The sequence below is a fragment of the Populus trichocarpa genome, chromosome 12 (genome assembly GCF_000002775.5).
Source record: "Populus trichocarpa isolate Nisqually-1 chromosome 12, P.trichocarpa_v4.1, whole genome shotgun sequence".
Taxonomy (NCBI): domain Eukaryota; kingdom Viridiplantae; phylum Streptophyta; class Magnoliopsida; order Malpighiales; family Salicaceae; genus Populus; species Populus trichocarpa.
In genome coordinates, this window is record NC_037296.2 from 3,065,338 (window position 1) to 3,084,758 (window position 19,421).

The window sequence follows — 19,421 nt, forward strand, 5'->3', positions numbered from 1 at the left end:
CGAGGGGAAAAAAATCAAGACAGATTTTAATGCGTAAAACTATGAAAACATGACTCTAAAGGATAGAATTAAAAAAAAATATGCGACCAAATTATAAATTGTGCAAAGTGCACGGATCAAAATATAAAAAATCAGCAAAAATACACACTAAATAAACAGCAATTTGTGAGTTTATGAATAGTATTTTAAATTGCAATATGCGAATATTAGAGCAAGATAATAAGAACAAAGAAGATTTGACGTTTATTGTTTTTTGTTTTTGTTTTGTTTATCTGTGTGTTGATTGTTTTTGGTTTTTTCTTTCTTTCTTTTTCGGGGTAGAACTACTGGATGGATTTAGAAAGGAGAAACGTCTATTTCTCTATAGTCTACGTTCAAGTCTAATTTCATTTTCTCTCGTATAAAATCTCATTTGTATGCATTTTAAAGCATACAATTGAAATATAGAAACCTTCCTCTCTCTTTTAGTCAATAAAAAGATTTATTTTGATGATGAAAAAACAAAGATTGAATAATTAGAATTTGGTGTTTTTATTGTTTGATCTTCCTTTAGAGGAAAAAAAAAAGCTATTCTTTTTTTATTAATGTGGGTGTTCGGACCAGTTTATGCGTATCTTAACTAATCCCACGAGCCATAAAATTAACAATCATATAAGTTTCTAGTGATCATTATATTAAAAAAAATCAATTTATTAATTAAATTGTTTAGTTATTATCTGTTTTCAAGATAACTCTCGTGCTTGTATCATGAGTTTAACGTTAAAAATTCACTTAAAATAAAAAATAATTAATTTTTAAATACAAAATAATAGCTTGGTGGATTTATGCTGGGATCTGGATAGAGTAGGTGATCAACATAATAAACCAGCAACAATGATAATGATGTTGCTGTAAGATTACCAATAAATTACCTAACCTTTGTTTTTGTTTACAAAAGTACCAATCAACTACAGTGGCAAGGATTTCTAAGGTTTTTGAATTTGAAGTTAATTGTCCAAATATTCATAATCAACTAGGGGAATTACATGTAAGATTTGCCAAATAATCCTCCTCGCCCGATACTAAAAGAATTTAGGTTGCTTTTATAGTATTTACTAGTCCACTAGCTTGCGTTAGTGGGTTGAATAATTTTTTTTAAATATATAAAAAAAATATTAAAAATATGAAGAAATTTTTAATTGTTTTAGTCAATATGGCTTAATAAGTTAATTTTAAAATCTCGCAACTTAATTATTTGTCTAACTAGGGTTTCAAATTAAGTTGTGCAGGAATTGACTCAAATTGAATTGATTGATTTCATGGATCTAAATGCAATCTTGATGATTGGTAAAAACATAACTTGTTTTTGCTAAAATTTCAAGATAATAACTTTTTTAACAAAAATTATTAAGACAATGATATATTGTATCGATCTTAGTTCCCTGGTGAACTGTGTCATGAACTCCATTGAGTTTATTAATTTGTTTTTTATAAAATATTTTTAAAATTATATGATAAAAATATACAGTAACGAAATTGAACACAAACCTAAAAATAAAAACTTATTTGAGACAGTGATAACCCTATAAAAAACAAAAAAATAAATAAATCATACAGTTTATTTCCAACCAATCCGATATTGAAGGATAAAATCGAGAAAAAACTATTAAAAATAATTAACGAATAAAACACCAACCTAATACCGTAGTTATCAAATCTCACTCGGGGGTTGACCCAATAAACTAGGTCAACTCGGGAAAATAAATAAATAATTGTTTGGGGTTTTAATATCCCATATTAAAAATTTAAGAAACAATTCATGTGGATGCAGGCTATACATGTTGTAAATAATAAACTTTAAAAGATTATTTCAAAAGAGTTTTTATCTTGTGTTGAAAAAATATTATCTTCTCTTTTTAAGTTGAAGCATTTAAACCAAAAATGTTTTTTTATCCCACATTTAAAAACAAAACTTTTTTCTTGTGAATATAAAGTATACATACCAATGGGCTTTCAATCCCATATTGAAAAATTAAAAGTTTTTTCTAGTGTTTATATAGTGAACTTTTATAATCGTTGGTAACCAACAAAGAAAAGATGGTAGACTCACGCATATAAGATTAGGTCGAGCTAGTGAAAAACCATTAATTCTCCTCCATACACGTGAGGTAACGATTATGCTATATATACATTACCTTTTGTTTCACATGATAAGTTATTTTACATACCATGTAAAAACATATGTCCCCTAGCTATTAATTGATTGTAAACCCCCCCCCCCCCCCAATTATTTAATCTTTTTGCCCCCAGCTATTAATTGATTTATTCAACTTGTTCAGAAAAACTATAACCCTGTTCATAGGAATTGGTATACTCTTTATAAATTAAACATTAAAAAGTCATACAATCTAATTAAAACATAAACACAAAATCTATTTGAAAAATATCAAATAATGCATTATTGTTAAAAAAATCAAAATTAAAAAAAAAAGTATAAAAAAAGAGGAAAAATGAGGCCAAGCTTAGTGTTTGGCCCATGCCTAAAGGGCTTATGTGAGTCTGCCATGTCAGGTCTAGCCACGTGGGCCTTTATTATTATTATTGTTAGATAATAGGGAGAATGACATGTCGTTTGTCCTAACTGATTTAAGGACACATCAGACAACGCGTCGTTTAACATACACAAATTCCAGCCATTATAGTGATTGAAAAAACAGGGTGGCTGATATTTTTCTTCTAAAAATCTATTTTTAACCCAAAACACCTAAAAAAAAAAACACCCTAATAACATGTTTAAACCAATCTTTAACCTCTAAAAGTGCAAAAAACCTGTCAAAAATCCAAAATCAATCTGGAAACCAATTTCTTCCCGATCTCATATCTAGTTTTTTTAGGCACTTTCAAGGTAAACAAAAAAACACTCAAGTCAAGCTTCCCTCATTATATGGAACCATTTGAAATAAAAATCTAACGTTTTGGTGGCTGAAATCAAAGAAATAACATTTTTCTCTCTCTAGGCCAGATTCCAGCCTTTTTTAAAAATTTCATTTCAGTATTAAGCTTCATTTTCATCATTTTTTAGTTCTTAATGGGTGAAAGAACAAAAACATATAGGGACAAAAATGTACTTTACAAATAAATTTGAACATGCCACCTATATTACCTTTGTTTTACACTTCAACCTTTTGTCTTTTAATTTAACCCTCATTAAAAAACAAATTTCAATTATTCTCTAATTTGAGCTCAATTGTGCTAAAAAAACATTTGAGAATCAAATTGAAATTTTTAAAAATTGCACTATTGTAATCTATAATAAAATATAAGAAGGTGAATAGTATTTTTATACACAATAAAAACACCACATCATTTAGCTTATCTATAATGCACTCATTCATTTGAATAGTCACATTTATTATGCTTCTTAATTATAAGAGTTTGATTTAAATAAGCAATAAATGTACCTCATGTAATGAGCAGTCTTAGCTCCTAGAAGATGCCACAGACTTTTGTCCTATCTCTAGTAAAATTTCTTCATGTTTTATCGAGAAAAAAGGTCTAGTCTAGAGGAAAAGGGCAATAAAGGTTGTTTTCTTGATCATATATATATATATATATATAAAAGTATAAGCTAGGTGCAAAGAATATATTGAAAAAAAGAAAAGAGTCGTTAGGAACAATATAAGATTTTTTTAAAAAATGAAGGTGGGATGGGAGAATTTTTGCATGAACATAAAGTTTGAAAAAAAGGAAAGAGAGATAAGAACAAAGTTTTGTACGATTTCTTCCTCGGGAAAAAAAATACTTCAAAGCCATGTTTAATAAGAAAAGAGAGAAGTTGGCCAAGTTAAAATATATTTTGACAAAAAAGGACTTTGAACCTATTTATTCAGCCATTTTTTTCTTAGAAGGAAGATAAAGTCTAAGCTAAATACTTAGATTCAATGAGGGTTTTTTTTTAAAAAAAAACACAGTTTGTTAAAAATTTAAGAGAATGACAAAGGTTTAAAATGTTATTCTCCAATTGATACTACTTTACAAAATTGATTGAGTAAATAACGTTTGCAGGTAATCCCAAATCTCTTTTGTTGTCTCATACTTTGCTAACTGTGTACCTATGGATTTCTTAACGGAATTGTTAATCTAAGTGATAATCTTTGCATTGTTTGCTTCTCTGACATCTATCAAAGCAACATAACCCTTATCAGTATTTCTAGGTATCACATAAATTTCACTAACGTATCCCCACATCTTTTTACCCTTAAAAAAAGTTCTCATTACATAACTTTAATATGAATAATTCTTTTCATCCAACCTCACATTCACAGACTAAAGCGAATCATCTCTTTCAATGGCCATAATCAACAAACAAATAAAACTAGAACACAAAAGAAAAAAAAAATACTGGATTGTAAAAACTAAAAGAAAGATAAAATACCAAATTGCAGAAACTGAATGGAAGATAAAATACCAAATTTAGTCTTAGTATGACTGGAGATAAGTGTTTAGGCATTCTAACCCAGTGTACTTGATAAAGTCAAACACTCTAAAACCCTTTGGCACCACAATGTTTGGCACCAAACATACCTTAACTACTCGTACGAGGCCAGTTAGATTTTTTCATTCAACTGCTCTCAATTTCTCTTGTAAGGTAGCTTACTTATCATGGTAGATGGGGCTAGTAAACCTATCATAAGAAGGTTCTTCCGTTGTTAGATCCACAACGACCTAAGCTTGAGTTAGCTTGATAGGGGGGAAGGGGACAAATGTTGCTTAGTTACGAAGTCTTCCCCCAAGTTCCGAGATGTGTAAGGGATGTGGGTTGCTAATGTTTATACATGAGCTTGTGCAAACATTCCCTCCTTATTTTCAAACATAAAAAAAGTTGCTTAAATAGATTGGTCATCCAAGCAACTTCATTCTTCATGGACTTTAACTCATTCTGATAATGTGCCTCAAGATGAGTTCTCTCCTCATTTTCCATCATTTCTCTTAGTCAGGTGTAATAAACCTTCGGTGGGGGACCTATGTTTCAACCTGTGAGCATGCACGTTAAATGTATGGAGATACTTTTATATGATGAACTCGCCCTTTAAGGGGTGACACATGGTTGTAACTTTTGCATGATGAACAAGAATTTTGATTTTTGCCTAAACTCTACAACAAAAATTCCCTGAATGATGACCATTATGTCACTTATAAGTCTTAAGCTTAAGATGCTTTAAGAAGGGCTTATCTTGATGCAAAATGAAGGTAGTACACATAATTTAAGAACAAATTATATTCATTAAGTGAACATTAGTAGGTTTTCTACCTATTCTCAAAAGGGTTTTAGATCTGTTCAGCAATGATCTTCATAAAGACAGTATGCGAGTGTTGCGAGGAATGGTTAAAGTACATATGCTTACCATTATCAAGCAGACACTCAGATATAAGTTGGGTGTTTCACATATCCGAACCCTGACCAATAATCATAAGACAAATCGTTAATCCTCACCTAACCTAATTTTTTGTGTGTGCTTGAAAAATTAAGACATGTAATGCATGGGGTAATATTGTATAATGCATAAACAATATATACAAAAATTAAAGCGTATAAGAAAGTAAAAAAAATAGGGTTAGGATTTCTTTGTGTGGGAGAGAGTGTGGGAAAATATTTTTTTTGGCTTTTTTTTTTGTCTTTCCCACTAAATTCCTCCTCCCTTCATTAGTGTGCGGTGCAAACACCTATTTATAGGCGAACAAAAGTTTGTTATTTTCAATTGCTTGGTCTCCAAGCAAACTTGGTAACCAAGTAAGCTAAAAACAAATTGGTCCCTCAACTTATTTCTTTTCACGTATGGTCCGTTTTATTCATTTTATTTTTTTTCTTGTTTTTTCTTGTATTTTGATTTAAAAAAAAAGAACAACATCAAGACGCTGAAAATAGATTTTTTGGGTATGTTAACAACCGAACGCGTTGAAAGTAGATTCTTTATTTTATTTTTTTGGAAAAGACGCTGAAAATGACGTGACTACATTAAAAACATATATTTTTTTTGGGTTTTGTTGTTGTTTTGATATTTTTGGTTTTTTTTAAAAGGTAAAAAATTGAGCCGCAACAGTTCACACAGTAGTGAGTGATTATGAATAACTAGGTGCGACTCTGCCATAATTAAATGAGGATTCACCCTAAACATATTACGTGGATGACCTAACAGATACATTTATGGATCGATGAGATAGATTTAGGTCCAAAAAGACGTCTGGTCGCGCCATACCAGAATAACAGCTCAAAAGGATCATAATTTTTATCCAATCGTTGGATTGCGCTCAAATTTTGACAGGAGTTTCTAGATGTTGGTTTTCTTATATTAGTTATTGCATTGCTATGCAGATCGCTAGATTTTTAGATATCAAAAATCTCGTCAAGACCCTTTAATTTAGGTATTTTTTGAGATTTTTTTTGTTATTTTCTAAGCCAAAATTAGCACACAAAATCTAATTAACTAATTGATACATGACCAAAAAGTTTTGAAGCGTCACATAATTAAGCTATGCTATTTTTCCAAAAGAATTTACTCCTATATCAATTAATTAATTTTTAAAATTTTATGTTGTAATTACCCAATTTGTTCAAAAACTTCTCCAAACACTATTCAAAAGGCAGATTGTCCTGTCATTCCTGCACAGTGGAAATAATTTTATATTTTGTAAGGATATAAATAAATTAGCCATTTAGCATTTCTGTGTACATGTATTAAAAAAATTATAAAAAAATATTTGTGTACCACAGAGTTTATCAATTCCAGTAAGTAACCCACTCTAACTTTGATTGCGAGTAGATCCAAATGATGAGACTTCCCTTAATAGAAAATAAAATAAAATAAATAAGAGTGATGGAGAGGGAGGGAATGCGATAAACAGATACTTATTGATCCGATATTATCCATTGCCATCTCTAAATTCACGCGCCTCGTTTATCACGAGCTCTGCCCCGCGACAAAGAATTTATGGAGCCTTACCCTATCCTTTAATGCTTCAAAATAGTAGTAGATGATTTTGCAAGCGGGTGGGATTAATTTTTTAATATAAAATAATTAAATATTAATAACATATTTTATAATAAAAAGATATGTAATGTATATTGAAAGATATATTTTTAAATATTAATATGGTGACATATTAAATGATATTTTTATTTAAATATTAAGATGTTGATATATTATATCAACCCGGATTAATTTTCAAATCTGTGACTTAAATCATGAATCTGTGATAACCCTATAAAAATAAAATCAAAATAAATTATAAATATCAATTCTTAATCAATTTACTATTGAAAAAAAATATATTAAATTGAAAATGACAAAAAAATAACCTGAATTAATATGGATTAACTTGTTTAACCTGTGACTCGGATTATAAGATCATAATAACCTTATAAAAAGCAGATAAAAAAAATTATGAAGCATAATTTCTAACCAACTCAATAACTAATGATGAAATAAAAAAACTAATAAAAAAGAATATAAAAAAAGCAACCCAAGTTAATTTAGGATTACTTCACAAAAATAAAATAAAATAATTATGAAATTTCATTTCCAACAAATCTAATGTTAAAAATTAAAATCAAGAAAAAAAAAACTAAATCTATAAGACCAAAATAACTCTATATAAAGCAAATTAATAAAATTATGAAGTTTAATTTTCAAACAAAATAATATTAAATGATGAAATTAAAAAAAAAACTAAATAGAAAAAAATTGAGTTATTGAATGATAAAAAAAAAACTACAAATATTATTCAAATAAATAATATTTCATAAGTGTAGCTATAATAATTTAACCACACTCTTTAGGTTTTTTAAAAACAAAACTTGTTATGGGAATGGGTCTCAATTCTCATGATAATGCAATATTTTGGAGAAAATGCAACAAAATCTTCATATTTTATCAGCATAACTAATTAGATCAGTGTCAGTTATATGCAAAAATCAAAGCATTTTGCTAGCTCACAAGTAAAGTTCGAGAAAGAAAGATCTTAATCTTCCTTTTATCATCAACATTTTCAGAATGCATCGGTAGATGTTATTGTACCAATTTGTTAATCCATCTCATGAATCAAATTGTAGATGCTATTACTTGGCTCTAGCATCCCAAAGAGAGAAAAGAATCAAATTAAAGGTAAAATAAGAAAAAAATTATTAAGTCTAGGGAATAACTAGTTTATCCTATTAATTATTTTCTATCATTGTTTTTGAAGGAAGAAGATCAACACAAATATATAAAATTCATTATTCAAAAAAAAAAGTATTCATAAAAAAATCACTGTTGATACTCCCTAGGAGCAAAAAATTACTCTTAAGATGCCAATTTTGTACTATTATAAAAAAAATAATTTATTATCTTACATATGCCACCGCTGAAGGTGGGTTACTGATTACCAGACATAGAGATCTGAATTTGTTCTCTCTCCCCGAGGCTTGGTGCTAGAATATAAACACCCCCAAGCTCTAGCAGTGCTTTTTCATGAAGCCATCCATGCCGATCAAGCCGTAGTCAACTTCACTTCCCAATTTAGACTGCCTTGGTGTTCCACAATCAAAGCATTAAACGTTCATCCCTGTAAGGCCATATATAACCAACTTCTTTTATTTTCTCTAGTTTGATTTTAGTACTTGGCAGTTTCAGTTCTAATGGCAGATAGTGATGATAAGATTCATGTGGCCATGTTCCCATGGCTAGCCTTTGGTCATATGATGCCATGGCTAGAACTTGCCAAACTATTTGCTGCAAAGGGTCACAAAATCTCCTTCATATCCACCCCTAGAAACATCGATCGCCTCCCAAAACCACCTGCAGATGTATCGTCTACTCTGCACTTTGTAAAGCTGCCGTTGCCGCAAGTAGAGGGTCTACCTCCAGATGCTGAGGCCACAATTGACTTGCCAGCTAACAAGGTACAATATCTCAAGACAGCCCTTGACAAGGTCCAAGAACCCTTTGCCAAGGTTCTTGAGTCATTAAATCCAGATTGGATCTTCTACGATTTTGCTCAATACTGGACCGGGCCAATTGCGGCTCAACTGGGCATCAAAAGTACATACTTCTCTATATGCATTGCAGCGATGGTGGCCTTTCTTGGTCCGCCATCGCCCTTGATCGACGGTGATGATTATCGCAAAAAACCCGAAGATTTCACGATCCCACCAAAGTGGGTATCGTTTCAGACAACAGTCGCTTATAAGTACTATGACATCATGAACACATTTGACTGTGTTGAGGATGATGCTTCAGGTGTCAACGACTTGAAGCGTTGGGGCTTGTGTCTACAATCATGTGATTTTATTGCAGTTCGGTCCTCCTTCGAGATCGAACCAGAATGGCTCCAAGTTCTCGAAACTATCCACGAGAAACCCGTTTTCCCGGTTGGTCAGCTGCCTCCTGTAGAGTACGAATTAGAAGAGAAAAATTCAGACGCTTGGAGTTCAATGAAGAAGTGGCTTGACATGCAAGAGAAGAGCTCGGTAGTGTATGTAGCTTTTGGTAGCGAGGCAAAACCAAGTCAAGCCCAGCTAACCGAGTTAGCACTCGGGTTAGAGTTGTCTGGTTTACCATTCTTCTGGGTTCTCAGGACTCGGCGTGGGATTACGGATACTGACTTGATTGAGTTACCACCTGGGTTTGAGGAGCGAACCAAAGGACAAGGAGTGGTTTGCACAACTTGGGCTCCTCAACTCATGATCTTGGCTCATGAATCGATTGCTGGGTTCTTGACTCACTCTGGGTGGAGCTCTGTGGTGGAGGCACTTACGTTTCAGAAGGCGCTCATACTTCTAACATTCTATTCAGATCAAGGGATAAATGCTAGGGTTTTGGAGGAGAAGAAGATTGGGTACTCCATACCAAGAAACGAGTTGGATGGGTCTTTTACTAGAGACTCAGTGGCTGAGTCATTGAGACTGGTGATGGTGAGTGAAGAAGGGAAGATGTATAGAGACAAGGCTAAGGAGATGAGTGGTTTGTTTGGTGATAGGGATAGGCAGGACAAGTACGTGGACAACATTTTGATTTACCTCAAAAGTCACAGACCTGTCAAGAAAGCCAAGAGATTTGTCTTTTAATTTTCTTTCGCAAATTAAACAGTCAGTGCTAGCCAGTGGCTGGCTCTCATAAACAGTGATATGTCTTTAGATTTCATTTCATAGCTTTGTTTTGAACTCAGATTTCATTTCATAGCTAAGGGCGAGAAGTGATTGATATATCACTTAGAACAGTTTGTTCTTTGGTGTTTGAACTCTAATTTCATTTCATAGCTAAGGGCGAGAAGTGATTGATGCATCACTAAGGGCGGGATTTACTTTTATCACTCCCATGGAAATTGAACTTGTTCCTTATCTCAAATGATCAGGAGAAGAAGAAGAAGAAAATGTTCATGTTTTCAATATTCAATATACCTTGATCTAGTTTGATTTGGACAATAAATTACTAGTCAATACTTAGCTGCTAGATCTAATGTTGATTCTATTAAAGCAAAGAAGGGGTGAGAATTTAACAAAAACATACAAAGCGTGAGTTTAGTGATGCTGATGCTATTAAAAATCATTGGGACATCGGCATTTAGCTAGTGGTCAAGTGAACATGGGCAAGGACCGGCATCTTGAATTTATAGCATCTAGACATGCATTTTTTCTTCTTTTATTTAGGCAAATCATTTCATCCTTTAATGTCACTGCTATTTAATAAAAATCTCTTTAGGAAGATATTACTTGGTATCCATATATTAAGGATTGTATACTTAAGTGTAGGGATGAGTAAAAAAACTGAAAAATAGAGAAAACCAAAAAAAATAACCAAAAAAACCGAACCGTGAAAAAAATTGAGAAAACCGAGAAAAATTTTAAAAAAACCAACCGGTTCGGTTACGGTTTTATAAGTTTTGGAACCGAAAAAACTGAACCGAACCCAAACCGAAAAAAACCGAGTCAAGCCGAATTTAATCAATTTTTGTCCTAAAAAACCAAGCCAAACCAAAACCGGTTGGTTTGAACTAGTTTCTGTTCGTTTTTTTTATTGGTTTGGTTACTTTTTTTATATAAAAACAAACCGAACAAAAAATAATCACCCCTACTTAAGTGTGTGATATCATAGAAAATAATTAGCCAATAATTGATTATTCATGCTAAGTATAAAAAAAACAATACTACAAGAAAGAACTTTAGAAATACACGTGGACCATTAGATTAGTGGAATCTATAAATGGATCTCAGTTTAAAATCAAGACCCGACAATCCTTGTATATATTTTTTTATGTTCATAGTTAAACTTTATTCTTAAGAGATTGCTTGGTGGTTAAAGATACACATAGAAATATCCATTAATTCTTTTTAAATATACCATTTTAATATAAATAAGAATGTTTGTAGATTGCTATAAAAAAAAAACTTAGTCTAATTCATTACAACAAAAAAGTTATAATCATGCATTTAAAACAACATTATAAAAAATATATATAGTTATATTAAAATGATATTTATTATAAACCCCACTTTAACTATATTTATTGTTATCTTGTAAGAACATTTCTTGTAAACATCACTCTAGCTTTATTATTTTATTTGATGGATCAATATATTTTTAAAATTTTATTTTTAATCTAAGTTCATATTTAAAAAGGTTAAAAAACAGGTGATAACATAATATACTTGGGCTTGACAGAATATCAAGTTCGAAAAACATGGAACTGGCTTGCTTCTAGGTTCAACATTCTTGAGTTCAATTATATGTTGAGTCCAAATACATAAGGATCTGGCGAATTGGCAGACCCAACATCCTCGGGTCACCTACACTATGAGCCCAAATACATGTGGGTCTAGTGATATGTCGTCCTTAGATTCAGCTAGGCGTTTAGCCTTAAGTATATATGAGTCTGACGAGCTGTCACACCCAACGTCCTTGGATTCAACTACGTGTAGAGTCCAAGTACATATGAGTATGACAAGTTGTTAGATGCAATAGCCTTGGATTCAGGTACGCGCTGAGTCTAGATAGACATGGATCTGTTGAGCTATCAGACCTAACATCCTTAGGTTCAACTATACGTTAAGTCCAAGTGCATGTGGGTCTAGCGAGCCATCAGACCCATGTTAGGTCTAAAGGCTTTATTTGTTTATTCTTAAAGGTTTTAACATAAAATGTTAAAAGTCATGAATAATCATCTTTCAATAGCCTTATAAGTGTAAAAGTTTTCTAAGAGCTTATTATATTTTCATCAACATTAATAATGTATGTAAGGGATATTTATCGCTCATAAATATTGTATAAGAGATTTTTATTGCATATTAATGTTGTGTAAGAGATATTTATCCCTCATTAATGCTATCAAGAAGAAGAGACACTTCAACCCCTCCATTCAAGCAACATGACAAGGTTCAAGGGGTATATGTTCAGGAGCTATATATACCCCCTAAACCATTTAAGTAAATAATTCACAATTTCTAATCTCTAAGTATTCGTACTTTAATTCTCATAGCATTTATTATACAAAAACTAGAACAAACACTCTTTTTTCTTAGAATTTAAAGCTCATTTTTTTATTTATTGCAATCTTTTACTAAAAGACACTAACTTTATTATATAAGGGTCCTTAAACCTCATAAAAGACTGTTTTGCAGGTGATAGACCTTCTACCACTAACCATCAACTTTGTGAACCTTGAAGAAGGGAATATTGACGTGAATATGTGATTACTCACTATTCATATTCTCAAAAACCTTATTTCTGAATGTATTGGATTTTAAAACACTATCATTTTAGTCAACAAGAAGGCTTTTTATTGTTTATTAAATAGTGAAAAACCATTTTGGTCTTTAGACATTTTATATTTTCATATTCAATCCCTTTAGTTTCAGTTAAAGTCTATTTTGATTCATAAAATTTTAATATTTTCTATTTTTATCCCTAGTTTTTTCATATTTTATATATTTAGTCCCTTTTGATTAGTTATAATTCATCTTGGTTCCTAAGATTTACATATTTGATTCATGTAGTTTTAATTTTGAAGTCTGTTTTGGTCCTTTAATTTTTTTATATTTTCATATTCGGTCCATTTGGTTTGGCCATGCAAGTTCCTTAAAGTCTTAAATAGTACCTAAAAGTGGGGGTTAATTAGGTCTTAATTAAAAAATTAATATTTTAAAAAATTTAACACTTCAATTTCGGCAACAACACACAAATATACAAGGCATAAATAAAATGAGATAGAGAGTAAGAGAGACACATCGATTTTATAGTGGTCTAAACAATCACCTAATGCATTTCTTGAACTTTCATTCAAGTATTCACTATCAACTCGTGATTTTTTTTAATATATGAGACCTTAACGATACACTAATCTTTTTATGATATCTATATTAAAAAACATTTCACTCACAATCTTTTTCAATGATCAAAATTAAACCTTCAATAACCCATAACCAATATTTTGCCAAGCAAGTCAAGTGTCATTTAAACTTTTACAATAGGCATGTCTCTCATAATATTTTTAACACTTTACAATAAATAAGGCTCAAGTCTTTTGCTCAAGAATATGAAGTTGTGAATTGATGCAAATAGAGTTTAAAGCTTCGAAAAGATTATGAAAATAATAAAAGTTTTTCGATTAGAAAGTTTGCAAACATAAAGTATTGTAAGGTTGTTCACATGAAGTGAACAAGTAGTATTTATAGGTAAAAGACTGTATATGCTTGTTACTCGCACAAGAGAGATGAAGTTAAAATATCTTGATTTTTGTTGTGTTCTTCCATTTATTAGGAATGACTATATCATTAATTTTAAAAGAAAAGGAGTTGTTGCAAGAGCTTCAATAAAAAGTAAGTTAATCGCTTAAAACAAGTTAGCTATTGAGTGAAAAAAGAGTCAAGTATAATGCTTCTAAAAATTACAAGTTTACTGTTTTAGCAAAAAATGGATAAAAAAAATATGAGCTCACATGATATAGTCTTTTAGTCAAAAATAGATAAATAGCTTTTTTATTTTTTTTATTTTAGAATAAAATTATTGAAATTATATTTAGAAAATTATTGGAATTATACCAATGTTTTCAAATAAAATTGAAATTCTTGATAGTAACACTATTAAATATTTTCCCATGAATATTTGAGAAGAATAAGATATCTATTTATTATTTTTTATTGTTAGTTTTATATAATTGTATTAAATTAATTATTCTTTTATTTGTTTCATATATCCGGTTTAAAATTATTGAGTCATGATTTGTTTTTTAATTGAAAACTACTTTTCAAATCATGATATATTTTTATTTTTTTAAAAAAATATTTATTATATGAAAAAATATTTTTTTCAAAAAATAAATTAAAAAAAGTATTTTGATTAAAGAGGTACACATCTTCTCCTTAATTTAAATTATTAAAAGTTTTTAAGAATATTTAATTTAGTTCCCTTTAGTTTTATTTAAAAAAACATGTTACTAATAAAAACAATATTTTGTTAAAATAAATTAAATATATGAATAAAAAACTCTTAACTAAAAAAATATTTTTTTTCATAATTTAAATGGTTACCTTTTTTTACCAAATATTTATTTTTATTATTATACAGCGTGAGACTGTACTGTATACCTTACTAATTGGATTATTTCACTTGGAATTAATGAAATAACTTTATTATTGTCCAGAGATTATTTGGGCTTTTTCTTTGCCTTCGTTCATTTCCTACACTCCTTTCAGCCGCCCTTCGAAAAACGTCAGGTCTTTAAAATTAAACAGAGAGAGAATCAAATTCATATCAGATCACAAAAAAAAGAAGGAAAAAACTACAATCAATTTCAAATTCCATCCCTAAATCGAAACCTAACAAAGAAAAATTCTCTCCACGATCTCCCCTTTTCAACTCTCCAAAATGGTAGCCGCAGGAGAAAACGACGCCGGATTGAAGAAACTCGAGTACCTCTCCCTCGTCTCCAAGGTCTGCAGCGAACTCGAAACTCACTTAGGGTTTGGCGATAAAATCCTAGCTGAGTTCATCACCGAGTTAGGTCGGAGTTGCGACACAGTAGATGAGTTTGACGCCAAACTGAAGGAAAACGGAGCTGAAATGCCTGATTACTTTGTACGGACATTGCTGACGATTATTCACGCGATTTTGCCGCCTAAAGCGGAGAAGGAGGTGAAAAAGGATACGGAGGGCGATGGGTCAGGTAAAGATTCTAAATTTAAAGCTCTTTCGATTCAAGATAGCAGAGACAGAGTGAAAGAAATTGATAAGGAATTGGAAATTGAAGCTAAAGAGAAAAGTAGAAGAGAGAATGAGGAAAGGCATAGAGAAAGAGATACTGAAGATAAACATGGAAGGACAGATAGGAGGGATGGAGATAGGGATAGATATAGAGATAGAGAGAGAGAAAGAGATAGGTATGATAGAGATGATAGGAGGAGAGATAGAGAAAGAAGGAGAGATGGGTATGATAGAGAGGATGGTGAAGGTGAGAGGGAGAGAAGAAATGTGAGACACGGTTATGATAGAGAGGATGGCGGAGGTGAGAGGGAGAGAAGGAATGTGAGACACGGTTATGATAGAGAGGATGGTGAAGGTGAGAGGGAGAGAAGGAATGTGAGACAAGGGTATGGTGGTGGGAATAGTAATGAGCTGGAATTGTATGGGGTTTATAAGGGGAGGGTGTCCAGGGTGATGGATACGGGTTGTTTTGTGCAGTTGAGTGATTTTAGGGGGAAGGAGGGTTTGGTTCATGTTTCACAGATTGCAACTAGGAGACTTGGGAATGCGAAGGATGCTGTGAAGAGGGATCAGGAGGTTTATGTTAAGGTGATTTCGATTTTGGGGAACAAGTTGAGTCTCTCGATGAGGGATGTTGATCAGGATAGTGGGAAGGATTTGCTTCCCTTGAAGAAGCGGGATGAGGAGGATGGTTTTAGGAGTAATGCTTTGGGGTCATCTAAGGAGGGGCCAGTGACTAGGACGGGGTTGTCAGGGATTAGGATCGTGGAGGAGGAGGAGGATACCGGTCCATCAAGGAGGCCTTTGAAGAGAATGAGCTCTCCAGAGAAGTGGGAAGCAAAACAGTTGATTGCTTCGGGAGTTTTGAGTGTGCAAGAGCACCCCATGTATGATGATGAAGTAGATGGGTTTCTTTATCAAGAAGAGGGAGTTGAGGAAGAGCTTGAGATTGAGATGAACGAGGATGAGCCTGCATTTTTGCAAGGGCAGACTAGGTATTCTGTTGATGTGTCACCAGTGAAGATTTTTAAGAATCCTGAAGGTTCATTAAGTCGTGCAGCTGCTCTTCAGTCTGCACTTATAAAGGAGAGGAGAGAAGTGAGGGACCAGCAGCAGAGGACTATGCTTGATTCGATACCAAAGGATCTTAATCGTCCTTGGGAAGACCCAATGCCCGAGACTGGTGAGAGGCATCTTGCCCAGGAGCTGCGTGGTGTTGGCTTATCTGCTTATGACATGCCTGAATGGAAGAAGGATGCATTTGGGAAAGCATTGACGTTTGGGCAGAGATCCAAGCTATCTATCCAGGAACAGAGGCAGAGCTTGCCAATTTACAAATTGAAAAAAGAGTTAATTCAGGCTATCCACGAAAATCAGGTTTTGGTTGTTATTGGTGAGACAGGTTCAGGCAAGACTACCCAGGTGACACAGTATCTTGCTGAGGCAGGTTATACTACAAGGGGTAAGATCGGATGTACTCAGCCTCGTAGGGTGGCTGCTATGTCTGTAGCCAAGAGGGTGGCTGAAGAGTTTGGTTGTCGTTTAGGTGAGGAAGTTGGCTATGCTATTCGTTTTGAGGATTGCACTGGACCAGATACTGTGATCAAGTATATGACAGATGGTATGCTTATGAGGGAGATTTTGATTGATGAAAACCTTTCTCAATACTCAGTGATAATGCTTGATGAAGCTCATGAGAGAACAATTAACACTGATGTCCTTTTTGGGCTACTCAAGAAACTTGTGAAGAGAAGACCTGATCTTCGCTTGATTGTCACGTCAGCCACACTGGATGCAGAGAAATTTTCAGGGTATTTCTTCAACTGTAACATATTCACGATTCCTGGTAGAACTTTTCCTGTAGAGATAATGTACACCAAACAGCCCGAAAGTGACTATTTAGACGCGTCTCTGATTACTGTCTTGCAAATCCACTTGACGGAACCTGAAGGTGATGTACTTCTATTCTTGACAGGTCAGGAGGAGATTGATTTTGCATGCCAGTCTCTTTATGAGAGGATGAAAGGGTTAGGAAAAAATGTTCCTGAATTGATCATATTACCTGTTTATAGTGCTCTTCCTAGTGAAATGCAATCAAGAATTTTTGAACCTGTCCCCCCTGGGAAGAGGAAGGTGGTTGTGGCAACCAATATTGCTGAAGCTTCTTTAACAATTGATGGAATTTTTTATGTTATTGATCCCGGGTTTGCCAAGCAGAATGTGTATAATCCAAAGCAAGGGCTTGATTCTCTGGTTATAACCCCAATTTCGCAAGCATCTGCCAAGCAACGAGCTGGACGTGGTGGGCGTACTGGGCCTGGAAAATGTTATCGTCTCTACACAGAAAGTGCATACCGCAATGAGATGTCTCCCACCTCTGTTCCAGAAATCCAAAGAGTTAATCTAGGATTCACTACACTTACAATGAAGGCCATGGGAATCAATGACCTTTTGTCTTTTGATTTTATGGATCCGCCTTCACCCCAGGCCCTGATTTCTGCTTTGGAACAGCTGTATAGCCTTGGAGCTCTGGACGAGGAAGGACTTCTGACCAAACTAGGGAGGAAAATGGCAGAATTTCCTCTGGAACCACCATTGTCGAAAATGTTGCTGGCCAGTGTAGACCTTGGGTGCACCGATGAGATTTTAACTATTATTTCCATGATCACTACTGGTAACATCTTTTACAGACCCAGAGAAAAACAAGCGCTGGCTGATCAGAAGAGGGCCAAGTTTTTCCAGCCCGAGGGAGACCATCTGACTTTGCTTGCTGTATATGAGGCTTGGAAAGCCAAGAATTTTTCAGGACCTTGGTGTTTTGAGAACTTTGTCCAATCTCGATCCTTGAGGAGAGCGCAGGATGTCAGAAAACAGCTTCTAAGCATAATGGACAAGTAAAATATGCAACTTATATTGTTTTAGCTACTGTTTTTTTCATGTTATTCTATCGGCCTTGCACAATGTTTTCTTTATTTATGCTCACTGTTGATTGTCTGAGCCTTGTGCATGATTAAGAAAAGTGATATTTGGCCTTGGTCAATATGGTTGTGGTTGACTATTGTAGAATTATATCGATATACGTATTATTGCAAATTATAGGATACTGACACACATGATACTGAGCATGTTAGGATGAAAAGGCTGCAAATTGCATATTTGTCCTGATATATATGACATATTCTGCCCATGTTTTTGAATTGGTGAGGCTAGGATTATATTCCTTTTTTTTTTATATTTTTCAATTTGTCACTAATTCAATTAGTATGCCTACACTTGTTTATGGGGATGACAGGGGAAACACATCTAATTGCCAGTCACTCAAGCCAAGTCAAGGTTCATTTGGTTGCAATTTTTTTATGTTTTATATTCCGCATTTTATTACTTTCATAACCTATGAGATATGATGAATTTTCTCATCCCTTGAATTGTGTGAGTGCACTCTGAGTGGTAAAACTAATCCTCTGCCAGTATGTAATGCCATTTGTCTAGGATATTCATAGATAGTTGTTGCTAATGATTATTCCAGTTCATTGTCTGTCAAATTTTAAACTAGTACATGTTGTCTGCATGCATGATTATAACTCAGACCGCTGTTGGATTTCAGGTATAAATTGGATGTTGTTAGTGCTGGGAAGAATTTTTCCAAGATAAGGAAAGCAATTACAGCTGGATTCTTTTTCCATGTGGCTAGAAAGGACCCGCAGGAGGGTTATAGGACTTTAGTTGAGAACCAGCCAGTTTATATCCACCCCAGCAGTGCACTTTTCCAGAGACAACCGGACTGGGTCATATACCACGAGCTGGTAATGACTACAAAGGAGTACATGCGTGAGGGCACAGTTGTAGATCCCAAATGGCTCGTGGAACTTGCTCCCAGATTCTTTAAAGTGGCAGATCCTACAAAAATGAGCAAGCGAAAGCGTCAAGAACGTGTTGAACCTCTCTATGATAGATATCACGAACCTAATTCATGGCGGTTGAGTAAACGGCGAGCTTAATGTGTTTTGAGTTATTTGTATCAACAAGTTTTCAATCTTAATTAATCTTTTCTTGCTACAAAACTTAGATGCACATATTCTGTCTTGAATCTTGATTATGTATTGAGGAAATCTGGAAACATGTATATCCCTGGAAGATAACAAGCGAGGTCCTCTGTTCTTCTTGACATGAATATGTTCATCACTTTTGCTGCCAATAACAATCATTTGG

At 33.2% G+C, this 19,421-nt stretch overlaps 2 protein-coding genes across 3 annotated transcripts; both read left to right on the plus strand.

Annotated features, from left to right (window-relative positions):
• The first annotated feature begins 8,353 nt into the window (after positions 1-8,353).
• LOC7489797 (UDP-glycosyltransferase 91A1) lies at positions 8,354-10,233 on the plus strand. Its single transcript, XM_002318322.4, has one exon. The coding sequence runs from the start codon at positions 8,654-8,656 to the stop codon at positions 10,079-10,081; it is 1,428 nt and encodes a 475-aa protein (XP_002318358.4). The 5' UTR covers positions 8,354-8,653; the 3' UTR covers positions 10,082-10,233.
• Positions 10,234-14,668: 4,435 nt separating this feature from the next.
• Positions 14,669-19,377, plus strand: LOC7485208 (probable pre-mRNA-splicing factor ATP-dependent RNA helicase DEAH5). 2 transcript variants are annotated; one of them, XM_052445856.1, is made up of 3 exons: positions 14,669-15,459; positions 15,514-18,106; positions 18,817-19,377. In XM_052445856.1, the coding sequence occupies exons 1-3, from the start codon at positions 14,877-14,879 to the stop codon at positions 19,208-19,210; spliced, it is 3,570 nt and encodes a 1,189-aa protein (XP_052301816.1). In that variant the 5' UTR covers positions 14,669-14,876; the 3' UTR covers positions 19,211-19,377. The 2 variants fall into 2 exon arrangements, with proteins under 2 accessions (XP_052301816.1, XP_002318357.2); XM_002318321.4 differs by having other exon boundaries at positions 14,670-18,106.
• The last annotated feature ends 44 nt before the right edge of the window (positions 19,378-19,421 follow it).